At 42.7% G+C, this 20,577-nt stretch overlaps 2 protein-coding genes across 6 annotated transcripts in view; both read right to left on the bottom strand.

Moving 5' to 3' along the window:
• Positions 1 to 155: 155 nt before the first annotated feature.
• On the bottom strand, positions 156 to 8,449 carry fam98a (family with sequence similarity 98 member A). The gene is made up of 8 exons (XM_031823477.1): positions 8,259 to 8,449; positions 3,234 to 3,382; positions 2,989 to 3,123; positions 2,687 to 2,871; positions 2,476 to 2,556; positions 2,138 to 2,254; positions 1,808 to 1,975; positions 156 to 1,593 (listed from the first exon to the last, which is right to left on the bottom strand). The coding sequence occupies exons 1-8, from the start codon at positions 8,375 to 8,377 to the stop codon at positions 889 to 891; spliced, it is 1,659 nt and encodes a 552-aa protein (XP_031679337.1). The 5' UTR covers positions 8,378 to 8,449; the 3' UTR covers positions 156 to 888.
• Positions 8,450 to 17,871: 9,422 nt separating this feature from the next.
• Positions 17,872 to 20,577, bottom strand: part of rasgrp3 (RAS guanyl releasing protein 3 (calcium and DAG-regulated)) — a 46,700-nt gene continuing 43,994 nt past the window's right edge. For all 5 annotated transcript variants that reach the window (XM_031823472.1, XM_031823476.1, XM_031823473.1 and 2 more), the window contains one exon: positions 17,872 to 20,495. In XM_031823472.1, coding sequence (XP_031679332.1) covers positions 20,487 to 20,495 — 9 coding nt within the window. In that variant the 3' untranslated portion in view covers positions 17,872 to 20,486. The remainder of the gene's footprint in view (positions 20,496 to 20,577) is intronic.

Raw genomic sequence — 20,577 nt, 5'->3', positions numbered from 1 at the left:
GAGCACGTTTTTAAACTATAATCTTTGATTACATTATGATCAAGCATTAATTGATATGCGGAGCTAATGTGGGTCCACTGGTTTTCAAATTGTGTACAAAATACTGGTGGTCACAATTAAGCTGAAAGTATGACCAAATAAAGATGACAGGCATGTTAAATCAATTAGATTTTATTGCTCACCTCTCATTCATTCACACTTCCAAGTAGTCTTTCTTACATCCAAGTATGTACACAATTTTGTTTATAAGCATCATTAGGTGGCATATTTTAAATAAGTAATAGAGGAGATACCAGTCAAAACTATTTGCAACAGCAAAACATTTGAGGCTCAAGCTTATTTTTAACCCATTCCTAGTAACAATAATGTAAACCAAAGCTTACAAAAAAAAAACACTGGAGAAATAAAGCTTGTTTCTTTTCAAGTATTAATTAAATTAACTAAGGATGGACTACAATACTTCCACAATTGTCACCTTATCATATGTAGTTACATGACATTCAACTCCTTTTTCAAATAATCTTCAAAATAAGGCTTTATAATTTAGGTGTTACAATGGCAAACATTGGCTTCAACTTTCATGTGGCAAGATAGTGGAACACAGCATAAACACAAAAGCACTCACATATGCAAAAGAACACATGGGAACAGTCATTTGTTAACAGCCATGGAATTGTGGAAAAGTCTGGTTTGTTTGAGCTCTCATGTCATGCATGACTTGGACTTTTTCTCTTCTGTTGGAGACATGGTCACTCTCCACATTCTTATTCGGTTTAGGGAAGAAATTATAATAACCATGCTTTATATTAATATTCACATTTAGAAAATAAGGCGTTTTCACTTCATGGCTCTTGCATGATCTCTGCTTCAGTGGCCTGCACTTTCTTTTCAACTAGTGTAGTTTTTGCTCCCCTGGCTAAAGCCTGCTTGATTGTACTGCTGGCCACCCTGCTGGAAGAACTGTTCAAACTGTCCTCCTTGGTTCAAATTCTGACCCCCTCGCCAACCTCCCCCCTGTCCTCTTCCCCTACCATCACCTCTTCCTCTACTATCACCTCTTCCCCTACCCCCGCGACCCCCTCTGCCACCCCTGTCCTGGTGGCGACCTCCTTCTTGATTGTGGTTGTCATGTTGGTAACCACCTCCTCCGCCTTGATGCCCTCCTGCAGGGTAACCAGGGCCCTGGAAGCCCCCTTGAAATTTTCCACCCCCGTAACCTCCTCTCCCCCCACCCCCTTGGTGGCCACCTCCTTCCTGGTTATGACCCTGGTAACCACCACCACCACCACCACCACCACCACCACCACCACCCCCTCCTCCGTCCGACCAGCCTCCCTGCACCTTGCCCCCTCTGCCACCCCCTCCTCCACCCCTCCCGCCCCTTTCATAACCCGCTCCTCCTCGCTCGTAACCCCCTCGGCCCCCCTGAGAGTGTTGGTCGTAGCCCCCCCTGCTGCCTCCTCGTCCACCACTGCCATAGTGTCCACCTCCCTGTGGACCGTCTTGCCTCTTCTGCCAGGTGGGCATCTCTGGTGGGGGGGCCTCAATCTCAGTGGGTCGCCCACCTCTGTCTGGCACACGTCCCATTAGAACCTGCACAACAAAAATTAAAATAAAAAAAAGTTAATCAACAGAACGTGTACAAGCCAGGGGGGGGTTTCTGACAGCACAGCCAAAGTAGCCAAAATAGTTTTAAAATATTTTCTTGACATGAAGTATGAAAAAACAATGTGACAGCAGCTCTCAAGGTAGTATTGAGATAAATGTTAAAAGTTAGCAAGTGGAGAATTACAAATCTGCTCCCTACCTTGTTAATGGCACAAGCAGTCTTCTCCCTTATCCTGCCACTACTTGTGCGCATAATCTTGGAGAGGTCCTCTCGTGCAGCAAAGAGGTGAGCCACCGAGACTTTGCTCTTTGTGGCGAGGGTTGAACGCAAAGGCGGGTATACATTGGCCAGCTTTTCAGCATGTTTCTGTGTAACAATAGAAATTCAATTTCTACATACAGTACTCAATTGTTTACAGTACAAATGCATTGTGATTGCAAATATGCTGTAAATGAATAACACAGACTACAACCACAACCAGTTACACTTTGAATAATTATAACAATCTTCCCAGTACAGAGTTCTCACCTTAGCTTTGTCAGACCAACCAAAGGACTGAACTGTCACGTCAAGACGTTTCAACAACATCTTCCTTCGGACTTCATACTCATTCACAAGTGCTTGATTGATGGCTTCGATTTTTTCCTGTAAAAGAGAAATGTAAATTAGAACGTTTAATAGTCACATGTACAGGGTTGCAGATGTAATTACAGGGTACAGTGAAATTCTTGGAGATTCGAGCTCCAACAATGCAGGACAAAGTGGACTGCAGTATAGTACGCTGCTTAAGAATGTAACATATATTTTGGTTTGCAGTGGGAAATGTATTCCGCTATGCACATCTTTATTGTTTTTAAGGGTATTACAAAGTGAACTGGTCCAAGTGCCTTCTTCATCAGAGGACCCCCAACATGAGTTGATGGCACTTTGGCTAGAGCTTCTTTCAGCTGAGGAAAAAAGGAGAGAATATTAATGTTGAGAGAACCAAACCTTAGCTAAAGTATAGCTGCATTCAACAAAAAGACACATACCTATCATAACATAATACTGACATAGCCTGGTGTGACATGGACTGACCTTCTTCTCGATCCCACTGAAGAACTGGAACATGGTGATGTTGGCTGGGGGTTTGGACATGCCCAGGGACACACAGATTCCCTTCAGCTCCATAAAGACAACACTGCCTCCGGCCTCCTGGGCTGCCTTCTGAGGCTTGTTGACCAGGATCATCCTGGAGGCCTCCAGCTCCGAGATCAGAAAGGCTGAGAGCGAGAGCATATCATTCAAACGACAATCATCATACTGTATTAATATGAATTCTATAAATGATAGGGAAACTGACAACACAGGGAGAAGGTTGACTTATGCTGTTCACATACTGATGAGCAGTAGGCAGTTTGTCTTGTTGAGCAGCCTCTGGGTGACATCTCCTGTGGTGAGGACATTGTAAGGACAGGCCAGCTCAGACAGAAGACCACTCATCTCGAGCTGGAACCCCTCTGCCTCACTGGGACCTGGGTGGGGTAGATGGAGAGTTGGTGCAATGACAACCCAGAGAAATACAATTTTCTTTCATTATTCAATTCACAAGCACTGAGATGAGTTAAGAATAAAACCGACTCACAGTTGGTGGCATGGACATTCTCCTCCAGGTGACAGTAGAGCTTGAGCTCTGAGACGATCCAGGCACACACCTTGGTGAACTCTGGTGCTGCTGCTCCCCCGCTCACCGCAGCCTCCAGTGCTCCATCCTCCAACAGAGGGCCTTGGTACCTGAGAAAACAAAGACAGTAACCTCATAAGACTTTCACTAAAAACCTATACTTACCAGTTAATCTAGCTAGTCATTAAAGCAGCAATCAACAGTTGAAAGAATAAAGCCCCTCCCCACCCCTGTTTTGGTAAAAAGCTGAGGGATGGAGCTGGAAAAATGTAACCACTCAAATTCATAGAGCTATGGTGCAAGGACTGACCATCAATGATATAAAAATTATAGTTTTAACCATGCTTAGGTATTTTATTAGGATCCCCATTAGCTGTTGCAAAAGCAGCAGCTACTCTTCCTGGGGTCCCCACAAAACTTAATACAAAATGACATAATACAGAACATCAATAGACAAGAACAGCTCAAGGACAGAACTACATAGTTTTTTTTAAAGGCACACGTAGCCTACATATCAATACATACACACAAACTATCTAGGTCAAATAGGGGAGAGGCGTTGCGCCGCGAGATGTTGCTTCATCTGGGTTTTTTTTAAACCAGGTTTACGGTTTATTTGAGCAATATGAGATGTAAGGAAGTTCCATGCAATAAGGGCTCTATATAATACTGTATGCTTTCTTGAATTTGTTCTGGAATTGGGGACTGTGAAAAGACCCCTGGTGTTATGTCTGGTGGGACAAGTGTGTGTGTGTAAGTTGACTATGCAAACAATTTGGGATTTTCAACACATTAATGTTTCTTATAAAAAAAGAAAAAGTGATGCAGTCAGTCTCTCCTCAACTCTTAGCCACTGGCATGCACAATATTTATATCAGCCCTCTGATTACAATTAAGAGCTAAATGTGCCACTCTGTTCTGTGACAGCAGCAGCTTAACTAGGTCTTTCCTTGCCGCACTGGACCACACAACTGGACAATAATCATGATAAGACAAAACTAGAGCATGCAGAACTTGCTTTTTGGAGTGTGGTGTCAAAAAAGCAGAGCATCTCTATTATGGCCAGATCTCTTCCCATCTTTACAACCATTGAATCTATATGTTTTGACCATGACAGTTTACAATCTTAGGCAAGGCCAAGTTATTTAGTCTCCTCAACTTGTTCAACAGCCACATGATTCATTACCAGATTCAGATGAGGTCTAGAACGTAAGGATAGATTTGTACCAAATACAGTGCTCTTGGTTTTAGAGATGTTCGGGACTAGTTTATTACTGGCCACCCATTCCAAAACAGACTGCAACTCTTTGTTAAGGGTTTCAGTGACTTCATTAGCTGTGGTTGCTGATGCATATATGGTTGAATCATCAGCATACATGGACACACATGCTTTGTTTAATGCCACTGGCAGGTCATTGGTAAAAATAGAAAAAAGAGTAGAGGGCCTAGACAGCTGCCCTGTGGTACACCACTCTGTACATGTTTGACATTAGAGAAGCTTCCCTTAAAGAAAACCCTCAGTTCTATTAGATAGATAGCTCTGAATCCACAATATGGCAGAGGTTGAAAAGCCATAACGCATAGGTAATTTCAACAAAAGGTTATGGTCAATAATATCAAAATCTGCACTGAAATCTAACAGTACTGCTCCCACAATCTTCTTCTTATCAATTTCTTTCAACCAATCATCAGTCATTTGTGTCAGTGCAGTACATGTTGAGTGCCCTTCTCTATAAGCATGCTGAAAGTCTGTTGTTAATTTGTTTACAGAGAAATAGCATTGTATTTGGTCAAACACCATTTTTTCCAACAGTTTGCTAAGAGCTGGCAGCAAGTTTATAGGTCTGCTGTTAGAAACAGCAAAGGCCGCTTTACCATTCTTGGGTAGTGGAATTACTTTGGCTTCCCTTTAGGCCTAACACAGACTTTCCTCTAGGCTCAGAATAAAAATATGACAGATAAGAGTGGCTATAGAGTCAGCTACCATCCTCAGTAGCTTTCTGTCTAAGTTGTCAATGCCAGGAGGTTTGTCCTTATTGATCAATAACAATTTTTCCACCTATCCCACACTAACTTTACAAAATTCTAACTTGCAATGCTTTTCTTTCATTATTTGTTTTGTTATGCATGAATACAATTGCTCACTGTTTGTTGTTGGCATTTCCTGCCTAAGTTTGCCCACTTTTCCAATGAAATAATCATTAAAATAATTGGCAACATCAAATGGTTTTGTGATGAATAAGCTCTCATTCAATGTAAGATGGAGTTGAATGTCTTTCTGCCCATAATTTCATTTAAAGTACTCCAAAGTTTTTTTCCATCATTCTTTAAATCATTGATATTGGCTTCATAATACAGTTCATTCTTCTTTTTGTTGAGTTTAGCCACATCATTTCTCAATTTGCAGTAAGTAAGCCAGTCAGATGTGCAGCCAGACTTATTAGCCACTCATTTTGCCCCATCTCTTTCAACCATACAGTTTTTCAATTCCTCATCAATCCATGGAGCCTTAACAGTTCTTACAGTCAGTTTCTTACCATGTGCATGTTTATCAATAGTTGTAAGAAGCAATTTCATAAATTCATCAAGTGCAGTGTCTGAATGCTCCTCATTAAATCACATCAGACCAACAAATCATTTTTGAGGGTATTTATTATTTGTTTACATTTACTTTGTTAGAAACATTGGGAGTAAAACAAGTTATATTTGGAGTTCTGATGGGGTACGACAGTTGTAAATGCCGCATGAGCTTAGTTCAAGTTATATTCTTCAAGAATCATTGGATACATAATGAGCTTAGTTCAACTGTCATACCCCATCAGATATTATTATTAACGTATAAGTCCAAAAATGTACTTATCAAAAGGAGCTGTGCATGCTGGGCAATTCCACGATAACAGAATTACTCTGACTCCATTTCTTCACTTTAAAAATGTATGCCAAACAAAAAACTATTGATTTCAAAGTTCAAAAAACCATACAATTCTATGCACAAAGATTACTTTTAACAATTTCCCCTGAAAATTGTACAAAAGCGAATATAATGAAGGAATTGTGTAAATTAAAACTTTGGTAACAGGATACTAGTAAAATGTCCCTTAGATTTTTATGCTACTAGGTTTATCCCAAAACTCTTAAATATCTGCTCCGAATTCAGATTCAAAGATGTCTCCTTGCTCTGCAGGGGCCGCAGCTTTTGTGGAGCGATGGGTAACGATACTTCGTGGGTGACTATTGTTGATGTGTGCAGAGGGTCCCTAGTTCGCGCCCGGGTCGGGGCGAGGGGACGGACTAAAGTTATACTGTTACATTGGTGCCGTGACCCGGATCACTGGTTGCTGCGGAAAAGGAGGAGGTCAAACGGGAGGTGAGTGTAACCGATGTGAAATGGCTAGCTAGTTGCTCTGAGACCTTGAAGTAGTGGTTCCCCTTGCTCTGCAAGGGCCGCGGCTTTTGTGGAGCGATGGGTAAAGATGCTTCGTGGGTGGGGTCGGGGCAAGGGGACGGACTAAAGTTATACTGTTACATACACATAAAATGTATAATTATATGAATGTCATTCTCATTTTTCACAAGTTTGACATCACAGTGTTACAGAGCAGAGCACAATAGAATAGAATACAGTTTTCCCAAACTAAATAAAAGTGTTGATATTAGTTGGCATTTATTTCTGATACCTTTTAAGACTTTCTGGTAGATGTTTTCTAAGACCCCCTTTCCATCTGTTTAGCGGCAGGGTAGCCTAGTGGTTAGAGCATTGGACTAGTAACCGAAAGGTTGCAAGTTCGAATCCCCGAGCTGACAAGGTACAAATCTGTCGTTCTGCCCCTGAACAGGCAGTTAACCCACTGTTCCTAGGCTGTCATTGAAAATAAGAATTTGTTCTTAACTGACTTGCCTAGTAAAATATAGGTAAAATAAAATAAATTTTAAAAAAGCCTGAAAGCATAGTATTTTACTTATGACTAAATGTATCTATGCCTTCATTTCCCCAAAATATATCGACTCTTATCTTTCATTTGACACCCAATTTTATACACTTAAATGAACTTCACATGTTAGTGCTCATGGGTCCTTTTCTATGGAAATGCCCTGTTTCAATTGACAAGTAATGGCGTCTTTTTGTAGGCACTATCTCCGTCGTGGTTCTTTGGACAAAGCCTATGGGAAAATGAATGTTTATTTTTTTTATAAATGTTTTTTTTATTTTTTTTATCAAATCTGTGGTAAACTCAGGTTTATGAGATCGTATACGTTTTGTTCTATGAGATAATCTGCATCACTGCATCAACTAACGTCACTGGGAATTTTGAAGCACATAATAAAATAAGAAAAATAGGTACATAAAGCACAACTAACGTCTTCAGATTTGATAAAGGTCATGTTAAAGGACTGATATTATCTCATAGAACAAAACGTACAAGATATCCTCTGTTAATCTCAGACCTTATTTTCGGCGTTTATCCCAAAACCCCATTATTTTCCCCCATAGGAATGGCTGAACGAAACAGCCGTAGCTAATTCATTTCCGGTTTTACGACTACAAACCGGCGAGCTCTATTGAACTGATTTTTACTGTGAATAGCAACCAGTCATGAGATAAATGGGACCTTTCCAGCTTCAGTGTATTCATAACACTAAGGCGGTGCCTGTCCTCTGTTTGTGCCGGCTGAATAAACATCAAACGGTTGGCATGATAGGTAATTTCAGACTAGATAGATATATTTAGGTCACTTTTACATTCACAATATAATCTAAAGTAAGTCATAAAGCCGTATGTATAGTAGCTAGCCACAAAAAAATGTATGAAAGAGCCTGCAGAGTTTAGATTACTGCTCAGCTGTCTCTGGCTGTGACAGTAGTCCGATGACAGGCAGTCAACGTATCAGCTAACGTTAGCTAAATTAACCAGTTGAGCTAGCTAGTTAAAATATAATCAGATAGGCTAAATAAAGACTATTCTCATAGAAAACTTTTTAAACCTACCCCAGATCTTCCAGTGAGTCAATAATATCTGTCTCCATTTCTGTGATGAAACTTCGATTGATTAAACCGCAAGAATAATCTAATATCACTAAAGAACAACACTTCTGCTGGGTTGGCATGCTGGGTCCTAACTCAACCTCTTACCGGTGATAGGGCTGCCCGATACAATGCCTGTACCTCACGGAGTAATGCCAATGCCTCACGGAGTAAGATTTCAATTTCAAAGTATTAGAGGTGTGCTCTAATCTACGGAAGAGTATCAAATCCAAGTGAAGAGAAACATTTTAAAAAACTGCGACATGGGGTGAAACTTGATAGTCCTTTAAAAAAGTGGCAATATTTCGAGAATAAAGTCGAAATTAAATGTAGTTAAATAAAGTGACAATATTTCGAAAGTAAACTCGACATTTAATTTCGAGAATAAGGTAGCAGTTTGGCTATATTTCAAGATTAACATTGGGGATTTGGTGAAACGCATATCTGCCTGGCTCCCTATTACTGTGCGCCACCACCGTTGAAATGCCTGAGTAAAATGACCTAGGCAAGCCAGTTAAGAACAAATTCTTATTTACAATTACGGCCTACCCCGGCCAAACCCTCCCCTAACCTGGACGACGCTGGGCCAATTGTGCGCCGCCATATGGGACCCCGATCACAGGACCCCCTGATACAGCCCGGGATCAAACCAGGGTCTGTAAAGACGCCTCTAGTAATGCAGTGCCTTAGACCACTGTGCCACTCAGGACCTGGTGAAACAATACTTGAGAATTGGCTTTAGTTAGAGGGAAATCTTTGCTCTTTTAGCACATAATAACCCTATTATTATGTATTCAGATTATTTTCAGAAGGAGGAACCGTGGTTACATACATAAGTGTTATTAGCAGTGGAGGCTGCTGAGCGGAGTACGGCTCATAATAATGGCCGGAACAGACCAAATAATACCTGTTTGATACCATTCTACTTCAGACATTACCACGAACCAGTCCTCCCCAATGAAGGTGCCACCAACCTCCTGTGGTATGCAGGTGTGTGTGTGGGGGGGCGATAAGAAGTAGGGGGGAAACAAACACATGGCCATCAATCTAGTGATCTAATACACGCACTCACGCTAATCAATCTAATGATCTCACTCGCAAACACACACACCAAGTTTCTCCCTGGCAGTTTCAGACTATAGGAATACACTCTTCTAACGGTCATGGTGCGTTATGAGCACAAACGAAACACGTTCTTGGCGCTGTCATTGAATGCGAAGAGAACTGAAGTTGAGTCCCTGTCAGTCTGCCCCCCGAATTCGCAACAACGTTCTGCTGCGTAGCAGAACACCTTGCAAAAAATCGATGTATAATGGCCACTATTAACAACTTTATCTATGGTGCTTTACTAACAGAGGTTTTCCCTCTTATCACAGCTATGCTTTTAACGGCTAGTAGGCTACGTGAGCACACCCAATAAAACGATTTATTTTAGGATGCTGGAGACCGGGGGTTATGCGTGTGTATGTCCCATGTCAAGCTGCTCTCCAAATTCGCTACTACACCTCTATTTTGCAGCCAATTATAAAACTATAGCTGCCCACTAGATTGAGTGCCCTAACCTGTAGGCAAATCGTACATTACAGTGGGCAAGTTAAAGTAAATTATAGGTTTTATCCAACGCTTGAGGGAGGAATGGACAATGAAGCAGCAAGGATTTTAATCAAGTGTCTGTGGGAGGAGAGGAAACTAAAGGACCAACTCTCCACTCCTGCATGCGCAAACCAGCATACCTCATCCAAATCCGTGTGGTTTCTCCTTCTGAAAATAATATGTGGCACAACCTCTTCCAGATCCTAATAGGCCTATTTTATAATAATATGGCTATTATGTGTTAAAAGAGAAAGGATTTCTTAAGTATAGTGTCACCAGGTCGTATAACTGCAGGTAATGTCAATGGTGGCGCGCAAAGCAACAAGAAGCCAGGGAGACATGCTGTTAACCAAATCCCATACTTTAATCTTGAAATATAACTGCGACATTATTCTCAACATTTTGACTTTATTCTCGAAAAACATTTCGAGTTTATTCTCGAAATATTGCCACTTTTAATCCAAGTTCCACCACCCTTTGCCATTTTTTTTCTTCTCTTCACTTGGCCCTAAAACTCTTCCGCACAAATCGAATCATTTGACATGCACTGGAGAAAAAATTTAATTAATTTACAGGCATACAGAGATAGCTAGATTTATATCACATATTGCAGACGAAAGCTATCAATGGGGTCTATTTAAATTTGATAAATATTTATGTTCAGTCTTTGTGAAGTCCCTGAAGTACTTATGGTCAGCTATCCAACCTATCCTCACCAGGCAATGGTAAACTGTAGTCTGTGCCATTTGACCGCCACTAGGGGGTGGTGTTTGACAACATATTTCCATGTTTAGAGAAAGGTTTCATCTTTCACTTCAGATGTCAGTGGTTTCAGATATCTAAATAGAACATGAAAGGCATTTTTCCAGATGTTATCTACCCTTTATTCTTTGAAGACTAAAGATACATATCTTCAAGATAAATTAGATATAAATGCACCTGTACCTGCTCTCTGTGGGAGACATCCTGTTGTGGACATGTCACTCCATCTTCCTTCTCTACTTCCCACTGGATCAATAAGTCATAAATAAATACTGGTACTCCATTCTCCTTAAAAAGATCAAATATCTTTCTGTTTCTATGAAATAGAAATGTCGGCAATGCCCCAATGCCCTTGTGTACAAAGAGTCTGATAAACAGGATTATCTTTTTTATTTGGCAGTTTAAAGTGTAAACAGTTTACAGCTGTTTATCTTTATGGCATGGTGCTCCCCAGTGAAGATACAACAAATATATGCCTAGCGAAGACAGAATTGGCAAATCAACCCATAGCACATGGTCAACAAGATGGAGCAGGACAACAGTATTGAAACACAGTATCGAGCAGATTTACACATAATAGTGAAATATGAAAGATATGGGAAATGGGTACGAACAGCATATGGTTCATAAGATTACTGTAAAACTTATTTAAATGTGTTATGGCTTATATTTTAAATATCATAACCCCAAAATAATCCATCAAGGTAGTACATTTTTGGAACACAAAAGATGGGCATTTTGATCAAGGTAATAAGTACACTGAACAAAAATATAAACCCAACATGCAACAATTTCAAAGATTTTACTGATTTACAATTCAAATAAGGAAATCAGTCAATTGAAATAAATTCATTAGGCCCTAATCTATGGATTTCACATGACTGGGAATACAGACATGCATCTGTTGGTCACAAATACCTTAAAAAAAAAGGTAGGGGCGTGGATCAGAAAACCAGTCAGTATCTGGTTTCACCACCATTTGCCTCATGCAGCGCGACATCTCCTTTGCCTAGAGTTGATGAGGCTGTTGATTGTGGCCTGTGGAATGTTGTCCCACTCCTCTTCAATCGCTGTGCGAAGTTGCTGGATATTGGCGGGAACTGAAATACGCTGTTGGACATGTCGATCCAGAGAATCCCAAACATGCTCAATGGGTGACATGTCTGGTGAGTATGCAGGCCATGGAAAAACTGGGAGATGTTCAGCTTCCAGGAATTGTGTACAGATCCTTGCAGCATGGGACCATGTATTACCATGCTGAAACATGAGGTGATGGCACGTCAATGGGCCTCAGGATCACATCACGATATGTCTGTGCATTCAAATTACTATCGAGAAAATGCCATTTTGTTCGTTGTCCATAGCTTATGCCTGCCGATACCATAACCCCACCGCCTACATGGGGCGTTGACATCATCAAACCGCTCATCCACGCTATCTGCCATCTGCCCGGTACAGTTGAATCTGGGATTTAGCCAAGAAGAGCACACTTCTCCAGCGTGCCAGTGGCCATCAAAGGTGAGCATTTGCGATGCTGTACTGCAGTCATCCAAGATGGCGTAGCAGTAAGTCGTCCTGTCGTGTCGTGTCCCTGTATATTTGTTTATATTTTGTTTATTTTTCGTTTTTTTACATATTTTTCGTTTTTTACATAGCTATCCCTTTAAAAACATTTTGCTAAACCTAAGCTTCCAAATACGCTGGATCTTCACAACTAGCTATCTAGCTAAACCGCAACCCTGGACGATTACCCCTGGCTAGCGTTTCCACCCACTTAGCTTGAAGCTAGCCCGGCCTGCGCTACCACCGTAGCATACTCCTGAGCTACAATACCCGGGCCCACGACCGGTCTATCGATGTCACCGCATGAAGAGGAATAAACAGACTCACCCCATCGCGACGTCCCCCAAAGGCTAACTCTCTAGCCCTCGCTATCTCCCTGCTTGCTAATTCGGCCTGCTAACTGCTAGCTTGTCCAGCTCCGGTCCGCTAACTGCTACCTTGTCTAGCCCGGGCCTACAAACTGTTAGCTTGTTAGCACAGGCCTGCTAACCGCCTGAATCGCCGCGTCCCAAACGCCCACCGGACCCATATTTACTTTCTATCTCTTTTGACTTTTAATTTGTTTATACCTTCCGGAAACCTGCCTCACCCAATGTGATACGGAATCGCTATTATTTTTTATTTATTTTTAGAACACACTCAAGAACCTCCAGAAGCTAACCAGCTAACTAGCTACAAGCTATTTAGTCATTGTTCGTTTTTTTAACCTGGATAACACTCGCCAGTCCAGCTTCCCTTCCCCATCCACCGCTGCCCCCTGGACACTGATCTCTTGGCTACATAGCTGATGCACGCTGGACTGTCCATAAATCACGGTACTCCATTCTGCTTGTTTGTTTTATCTGTTGGCCCCGTTGCCTAGTCTACGCCATTTTACCTGCTGTTGTTGTGCTAGCTGATTAGCTGTTGTCTCACCTACTGTTTTAGCTAGCTTTCCCAATTCAACACCTGTGATTACTGTATGCCTCGCTATATGTCTCTCTCAAATGTCAATATGCCTTGTATACTGTTGTTCAGGTTAGTTATCATTGTTTTAGTTCACAATGGAGCCCCTAGTTCCACTCTTCATACCCCTGATAACTCCTTTGTCCCACCTCCCACACATGCGGTGACCTCACCCATTACTACCAGCATGTCCAGAGATACAACCTCTCTCATCATCACCCAGTGCCTGGGCTTACCTCCGCTGTACCCGCACCCCACCATACCCCTGTCTGCGCATTATGCCCTGAATATATTCTACCATGCCCAGAAACCTGCTCCTCTTATTCTCTGTCCCCAACGCTCTAGGCGACCAGTTTTGATAGCCTTTAGCCGCACCCTCATACTACTCCTTCTCTGTTCCGCGGGTGATGTGGAGGTAAACCCAGGCCCTGCATGTCCCCAGGCACCCTCATTTGTTGACTTCTGTGTTCGAAAAAGCCTTGGTTTCATGCATGTCAACATCAGAAGCCTCCTCCCTAAGTTTGTCTTACTCACTGCTTTAGCACACTCTGCTAACCCTGATGTCCTTGCTGTGTCTGAATCCTGGCTCAGGAAGGCCACCAAAAATTCAGAGATTTCCATACCCAACTATAACATCTTCCGTCAAGATAGAACCGCCAAAGGGGGAGGAGTTGCAGTTTACTGCAGAGATGGCCTGCAAAGTAATGTCATACTTTCCAGGTCCATACCCAAACAGTTCGAACTACTAATTTTGAAAATTACTCTCTCCAGAAATAAGTCTCTCACGGTTGCCGCCTGCTACCGACCCCCCTCAGCTCCCAGCTGTGCCCTGGACACCATTTGTGAATTGATCGCCCCCCATCTAGCTTCAGAGTTTGTTCTGTTAGGTGACCTAAACTGGGATATGCTTAACACCCCGCCAGTCCTACAATCTAAGCTAGATGCCCTCAATCTCACACAAATCATCAAGGAACCCACCAGGTACAACCCTAACTCTGTAAACAAGGGCACCCTCATAGACGTCATCCTGACCAACTGGCCCTCCAAATACACCTCCGCTGTCTTCAACCAGGATCTCAGCGATCACTGCCTCATTGCCTGTATCCGCTACGGAGCCGCAGTCAAACGACCACCCCTCATCACTGTCAAGCGCTCCCTAAAACACTTCTGTGAGCAGGCCTTTCTAATCGACCTGGCCCGGGTATCCTGGAAGGACATTGACCTCATCCCGTCAGTTGAGGATGCCTGGTCATTCTTTAAAAGTAACTTCCTCACCATTTTAGATAAGCATGCTCCGTTCAAAAAATGCAGAACTAAGAACAGATACAGCCCTTGGTTCACCCCAGACCTGACTGCCCTCGACCAGCACAAAAACATCCTGTGGCGGACTGCAATAGCATCGAATAGTCCCCGTGATATGCAACTGTTCAGGGAAGTCCGGAACCAATACACGCAGTCAGTCAGGAAAGCTAAGGCCAGCTTCTTCAGGCAGAAGTTTGCATCCTGTAGCTCCAACTCCAAAAAGTTCTGGGACACTGTGAAGTCCATGGAGAACAAGAGCACCTCCTCCCAGCTGCCCACTGCACTGAGGCTAGGTAACACGGTCACCACTGATAAATCCATGATTATCGAAAACTTCAATAAGCATTTCTCAACGGCTGGCCATGCCTTCCGCCTGGCTACTTCAACCTCGGCCAACAGCTCCGCCCCCCCCGCAGCTCCTCGCCCAAGCCTCTCCAGGTTCTCCTTTACCCAAATCCAGATAGCAGATGTTCTGAAAGAGCTGCAAAACCTGGACCCGTACAAATCAGCTGGGCTTGACAATCTGGACCCTCTATTTCTGAAACTATCTGCCACCATTGTCGCAACCCCTATTACCAGCCTGTTCAACCTCTCTTTCATCTCGTCTGAGATCCCCAAGGATTGGAAAGCTGCCGCAGTCATCCCCCTCTTCAAAGGGGGAGACACCCTGGACCCAAACTGTTACAGACCTATATCCATCCTGCCCTGCCTATCTAAGGTCTTCGAAAGCCAAGTCAACAAACAGGTCACTGACCATCTCGAATCCCACCGTACCTTCTCCGCTGTGCAATCTGGTTTCCGAGCCGGTCATGGGTGCACCTCAGCCACACTCAAGGTACTAAACGACATCATAACCGCCATCGATAAAAGACAGTACTGTGCAGCCGTCTTCATCGACCTCGCCAAGGCTTTCGACTCTGTCAATCACCATATTCTTATCGGCAGACTCAGTAGCCTCGGTTTTTCGGATGACTGCCTTGCCTGGTTCACCAATTACTTTGCAGACAGAGTTCAGTGTGTCAAATCGGAGGGCATGCTGTCCGGTCCTCTGGCAGTCTCTATGGGGGTGCCACAGGGTTCAATTCTCGGGCCGACTCTTTTCTCTGTGTATATCAATGATGTTGCTCTTGCTGCGGGCGATTCCCTGATCCACCTCTACGCAGACGACACCATTCTATATACTTTCGGCCCGTCTTTGGACACTGTGCTATCTAACCTCCAAACAAGCTTCAATGCCATACAACACTCCTTCCGTGGCCTCCAACTGCTCTTAAACGCTAGTAAGACCAAATGCATGCTTTTCAACCGGTCGCTGCCTGCACCTGCATGCCCGACTAGCATCACCACCCTGGATGGTTCCGACCTAGAATATGTGGACGTCTATAAGTACCTAGGTGTCTGGCTAGACTGCAAACTCTCCTTCCAGACTCATATCAAACATCTCCAATCGAAAATCAAATCAAGAGTCGGCTTTCTATTCCGCAACAAAGCCTCCTTCACTCAAGCCGCCAAGCTTACCCTAGTAAAACTGACTATCCTACCGATCCTCGACTTCGGCGATGTCATCTACAAAATGGCTTCCAACACTCTACTCAGCAAACTGGATGCAGTCTATCACAGTGCCATCCGTTTTGTCACTAAAGCACCTTATACTACCCACCACTGCGACTTGTATGCTCTAGTCGGCTGGCCCTCGCTACATATTCGTCGCCAGACCCACTGGCTCCAGGTCATCTACAAGTCTATGCTAGGTAAAGCTCCGCCTTATCTCAGCTCACTGGTCACGATGGCAACACCCATCCGTAGCACGCGCTCCAGCAGGTGTATCTCACTGATCATCCCTAAAGCCAACACCTCATTTGGCCGCCTTTCGTTCCAGTACTCTGCTGCCTGTGACTGGAACGAATTGCAAAAATCGCTGAAGTTGGAGACTTTTATCTCCCTCACCAACTTCAAACATCAGCTATCTGAGCAGCTAACCGATCGCTGCAGCTGTACATAGTCTATTGGTAAATAGCCCACCCTTTTCACCTACCTCATCCCCGTACTGTTTCTATTTATTTACTTTTCTGCTCTTCTGCACACCAATATCTCTACCTGTACATGACCATCTGATCTTTTATCACTCCAGTGTTAATCTGCAAAATTGTAATTATTTGCCTACCTCCTCATGCCTTTTGCACACATTGTATATAGACCCCCCCTTCGTTTTCTACTGTGTTATTGACTTGTTAATTGTTTACTCCATGTGTAACTCTTTGTTGTATGCTCACACTGCTATGCTTTATCTTGGCCAGGTCGCAGTTGCAAATGAGAACTTGTTCTCAACTAGCCTACCTGGTTAAATAAAGGTGAAATTAAAAAAAATAAAATAAATAAATAAATAAATACCCTGGTGAGGACAAAGAGCATGCAGAGGAGCTTTCCTGAGGCGGTTTTTGTCAGTTTGTGCAGCAATTCTTTGGTTGTGCAAACCCACGGTTTCATCAGCTGTCCGGGTGGCTGGTCTCAGTTGATCCTGCAGGTGAAGAAACCGGATGTGGAGGTCCTGGGCTGGCATGGTTACACGTGGTCTGCAATTGTGAGGCCAGTTGGACGTACTCGCAAATTCTCTAAAACGATGTTGGAAGTGGCTTATGGTAGAGAAATTAATTATTGCATTCAGCATGCCAATTCTACACTCCCTCAAAACTTGAGACATCTGTGGCATTGTGGTGTGTGACAAAACTGCAAATTTTCCAGGGGCCTTTTATTGCCCCCAGCACAAGGTGCACCTGTGTAATAACCATGCTGTTTTAATCAGCTTCTTCATATGCCACACCTGTCAGGTGGATGTATTATTTTGGCAAAGGAGAAATGCTCACTAACAGCATATAAACAAATTTGTGCACAACATTTGAGAGAAAAGCTTTTTGTGCATATGGAGAATATCTGGGATCTTCTATTTCAGCTCATGAAATATGGGACCAACACTTTACATGTTGCGTTTATATTTTTGTTAAGTATTTATTTTGGGATGTAGCCTATCACGTTACTGAGAGATTTGTCCCTTCAGAAAATAATTGTGATTTTATACATTCATATTACATACATAAATCCAGAATTCAGGTTGATTAGTTGGTGCATTTCCCCCCACTAATAATACATCAGATATTGGGCCGGGGGGAGTTTTCTGGCCTCAGAATATGAATTGGCTTTTCTTTTCCCTCATAAACATACATAGACTATATGTCTACTGGGTCAGCAGGTAACAGGCTAGAGATGGTACATTTCACTGTTTCACAAATACACAAGGAGTAAAAAAACATTGCCATATGATTGGTTACAGGATGCACTTATAAAGATTTGACCGAGATAGTTGTTTACTGTGGTAGCCTTCAATAACAATTTGACAAATCTGAACTGATTAAACTAGGTGCTGAAAAATCTGTTTAATACTGTACATTATCAAAATGTGTATCAATTTGCCACTCATCAACAAATAATAAAATAACATTGGCACACAATGACAAAATAAACAATGCTACATAATTCTCTCCATAAACAATACAAATAGATAGAATGAAAACAAAATAGATGACAAACACAATCAAGTGAGATATAACACACTTTTCTCAAGTAGACCAGTTCATGATAATAATGTTGATAATAGTGTCATCAATATTGTTGACAATAATCTGACTGAAAAAATATAAAGTCTTGTTGGAATGTGTCCCATTTACAACAACAAAAAAGTATGTCGTGGCAGAAGTGAAGTTGCCACTGCCTTAATATCCCTTATCAACATGATAACTCAACCATTTTCAAAACAAACAATAAAGATGTGATGATGTGATGATGTTTGATGTCAAGTGTGGTAACACCTGTATGTGAGTGTGAGACAAGCAGGGACTTCAGAACCTTCAAAGATCAGATTATTGGTCTTCATTAGTGTAATATTATACATGCACTTGTACTGTATGTTCTCAATACCCAACACGTAACAGCTCCAATAGAGCTGAGTTTGTAGGATCTGGCACCAAGCTCAATGAGAACTCAAGCAGACCAATGTACTCTAAAAGCAGCTAAGCCATTTAGAAAATAACCTCTGTGGCATCAAAACACTTTTCTGTCTTTGATTTCAGCCAGGTATGAGGATATTATGGGTTTAAGACCTTTCAGGAACACCACATTATCCATGAGTGGTCCAGTAGCAAAGAGAGTGATATTGCTCTGACTCACTAAGCACTGAATCCTTTTCATCCCTTAACTCTTGTATATGTGGCTTTGGATATCTCTTGCTAATATACACTATATTTTTCCCATGCCCCTCCTCCAACACAGAGTGCTCTGACCCTGAGGCCCTGTTCTTGTCTCTGTCCTACTGTGTCGAACAAAAGGTCAGACCCTATTGTCTCTACAGAGATCCATGTCAAACTCACCTGCCCATACCTAGTTCTCCCTACCCTGAAGGGGGTGGAGTCCCTGTAAACAGTCTCTCTACAGATGAAAATAAATCTCCTTTTACGTAACCTGCTGTATCCTTGGTGATGGAGGAACTGACCTGCTCACTCAACTGATGCCTGGCAACCACAACACAATGAGCACCTGGGCTCACATCTGGTGCCACTGTAAGCAAGTTAGTAATCAGTGCTCCACTGACTGAGGGCTTAGTGGAGATTCCATTACCTCTGCCTGAAGGCAACAGGCTTGATCCTTCAGCTGATTAAAAAAAGGTCAAAAGGTCACTCAATGGCTTGTGTGGACAGTAAGACAACAACGTTGACCCATATTCACATATTTAACCTGCATTGCGTTGAAAAATCCAGAATAGGTTGACCACTGACCAGCTTCACTAGTATCGCATGACTGTATGAAAAATCACATGCCTAAACCCATAAATATGTGTACAGTATACATAGTTCACCTTATTGTCCTGAGTGGGCACATATTACAAAGACTAGATTTCATCTTTTGAGTTCAAATCCCTTTAAAATAATAAGGCGGGAAACAATAAAGCTTTCTTGACTAACCAAAAGACACAACTATTCCTTGATTTATAAAACAAGTCTCTGTGGTTATATTGTTCTTTATCTCATGCTCACACAGCAAGTACCATTTCTTGGATTCCAGAGTAAGATACAGAACTGGCACATAAACGATCATCAGTAGTCATGTTACAATAAACTTACCTTTAGAAACAATGTACCTGCCTCTGTTTCCCTCATCACTTTCACTTCATCTTTAACTTTCTATTGCTTTACATCTCGATCCATGTATGCATTCTTCCATCTCCAATTGCATTCTCACTTTGCATCCCTCTCCGAGTCCATTATAAAACGTTCACTATGTTCTCAAAACGTTATTGCAACTTAGTCACGTGACCCAAATAACTTCATTTCATGGTATTATACATGCCCTTAATGATTTCTTCAGCGAATCAACAGTAGATATCACATATAGTGTATGTGCACCACAGACCACACACACTGTAAATAGTAAGCATGTACATGCTCTGACATTCATACAGGCACAGGTGGACACCCGATCAGTCTGTCAAACACTGGTGAGCCCCGTTTGAGACCCAACAAACCTAAATCACTTATAGGTAGTCCAGGATCCTTTTCCCATGACACTGATGGGGTGGAAAGGCAGGTGTGTAGAGCTAGGGAGCATTCAGGAGTGTCTGTACCCTACCAAACAAGGGCTTTTTCAGGTCCACCACCCACATCCTCTCACTCCCCTTCACGCTCTTATGGCATGTGAACTCTCATGGTGAATCCCAAACCAGCCCTTTGCCCGAACCAACCTGCTTGGTGTGAGGGAAGGTGAAAGGACCTGGGAAAAGACTGGTTTGGGATTCAGCATCACTATTCACATGTGGTTCACTGAAGACATGTCCGTCTAGGTCAGAGGAGGTCCGTCCTACTCCAGGTCACCAAATGGGGGCCTCAAGCAGCCAAGTACTTCCCCCAGTAAGGACAGCTTCATGATGCGGGCTGCCGAGGACCTCCTGGGGCCCTGGGTCCGGCCCTCGGTGTCGCCATGTCAGCTGTTCTGAGGGCAAGAGGAGAGAGACATACCGTCATCACATATTTAGAGCTCACGACAGAGGAGAGAAGACAGGAACACCCTTGCC

The sequence above is a fragment of the Oncorhynchus kisutch genome, linkage group LG4 (genome assembly GCF_002021735.2).
Source record: "Oncorhynchus kisutch isolate 150728-3 linkage group LG4, Okis_V2, whole genome shotgun sequence".
Taxonomy (NCBI): Eukaryota; Metazoa; Chordata; class Actinopteri; order Salmoniformes; family Salmonidae; genus Oncorhynchus; species Oncorhynchus kisutch.
Note: the sequence above shows the minus strand (reverse complement) of the source record. Positions and strands in the feature narration are given on the sequence as shown.

Excerpts from the sequence above, each read along its gene's own strand:
- fam98a (XM_031823477.1), bottom strand. The coding sequence starts at position 8,377 with ATGCCAACCCAGCAGAAGTGTTGTTCTTTAGTGATATTAGATTATTCT. Across the intron at positions 3,124-3,233 it reads GAATGTCCATGCCACCAACT|GTCCCAGTGAGGCAGAGGGG; the intron begins GTGAGTCGGTTT and ends TACCCCACCCAG. Across the intron at positions 1,976-2,137 it reads GTTGGTCTGACAAAGCTAAG|AAACATGCTGAAAAGCTGGC; the intron begins GTGAGAACTCTG and ends ATTGTTACACAG.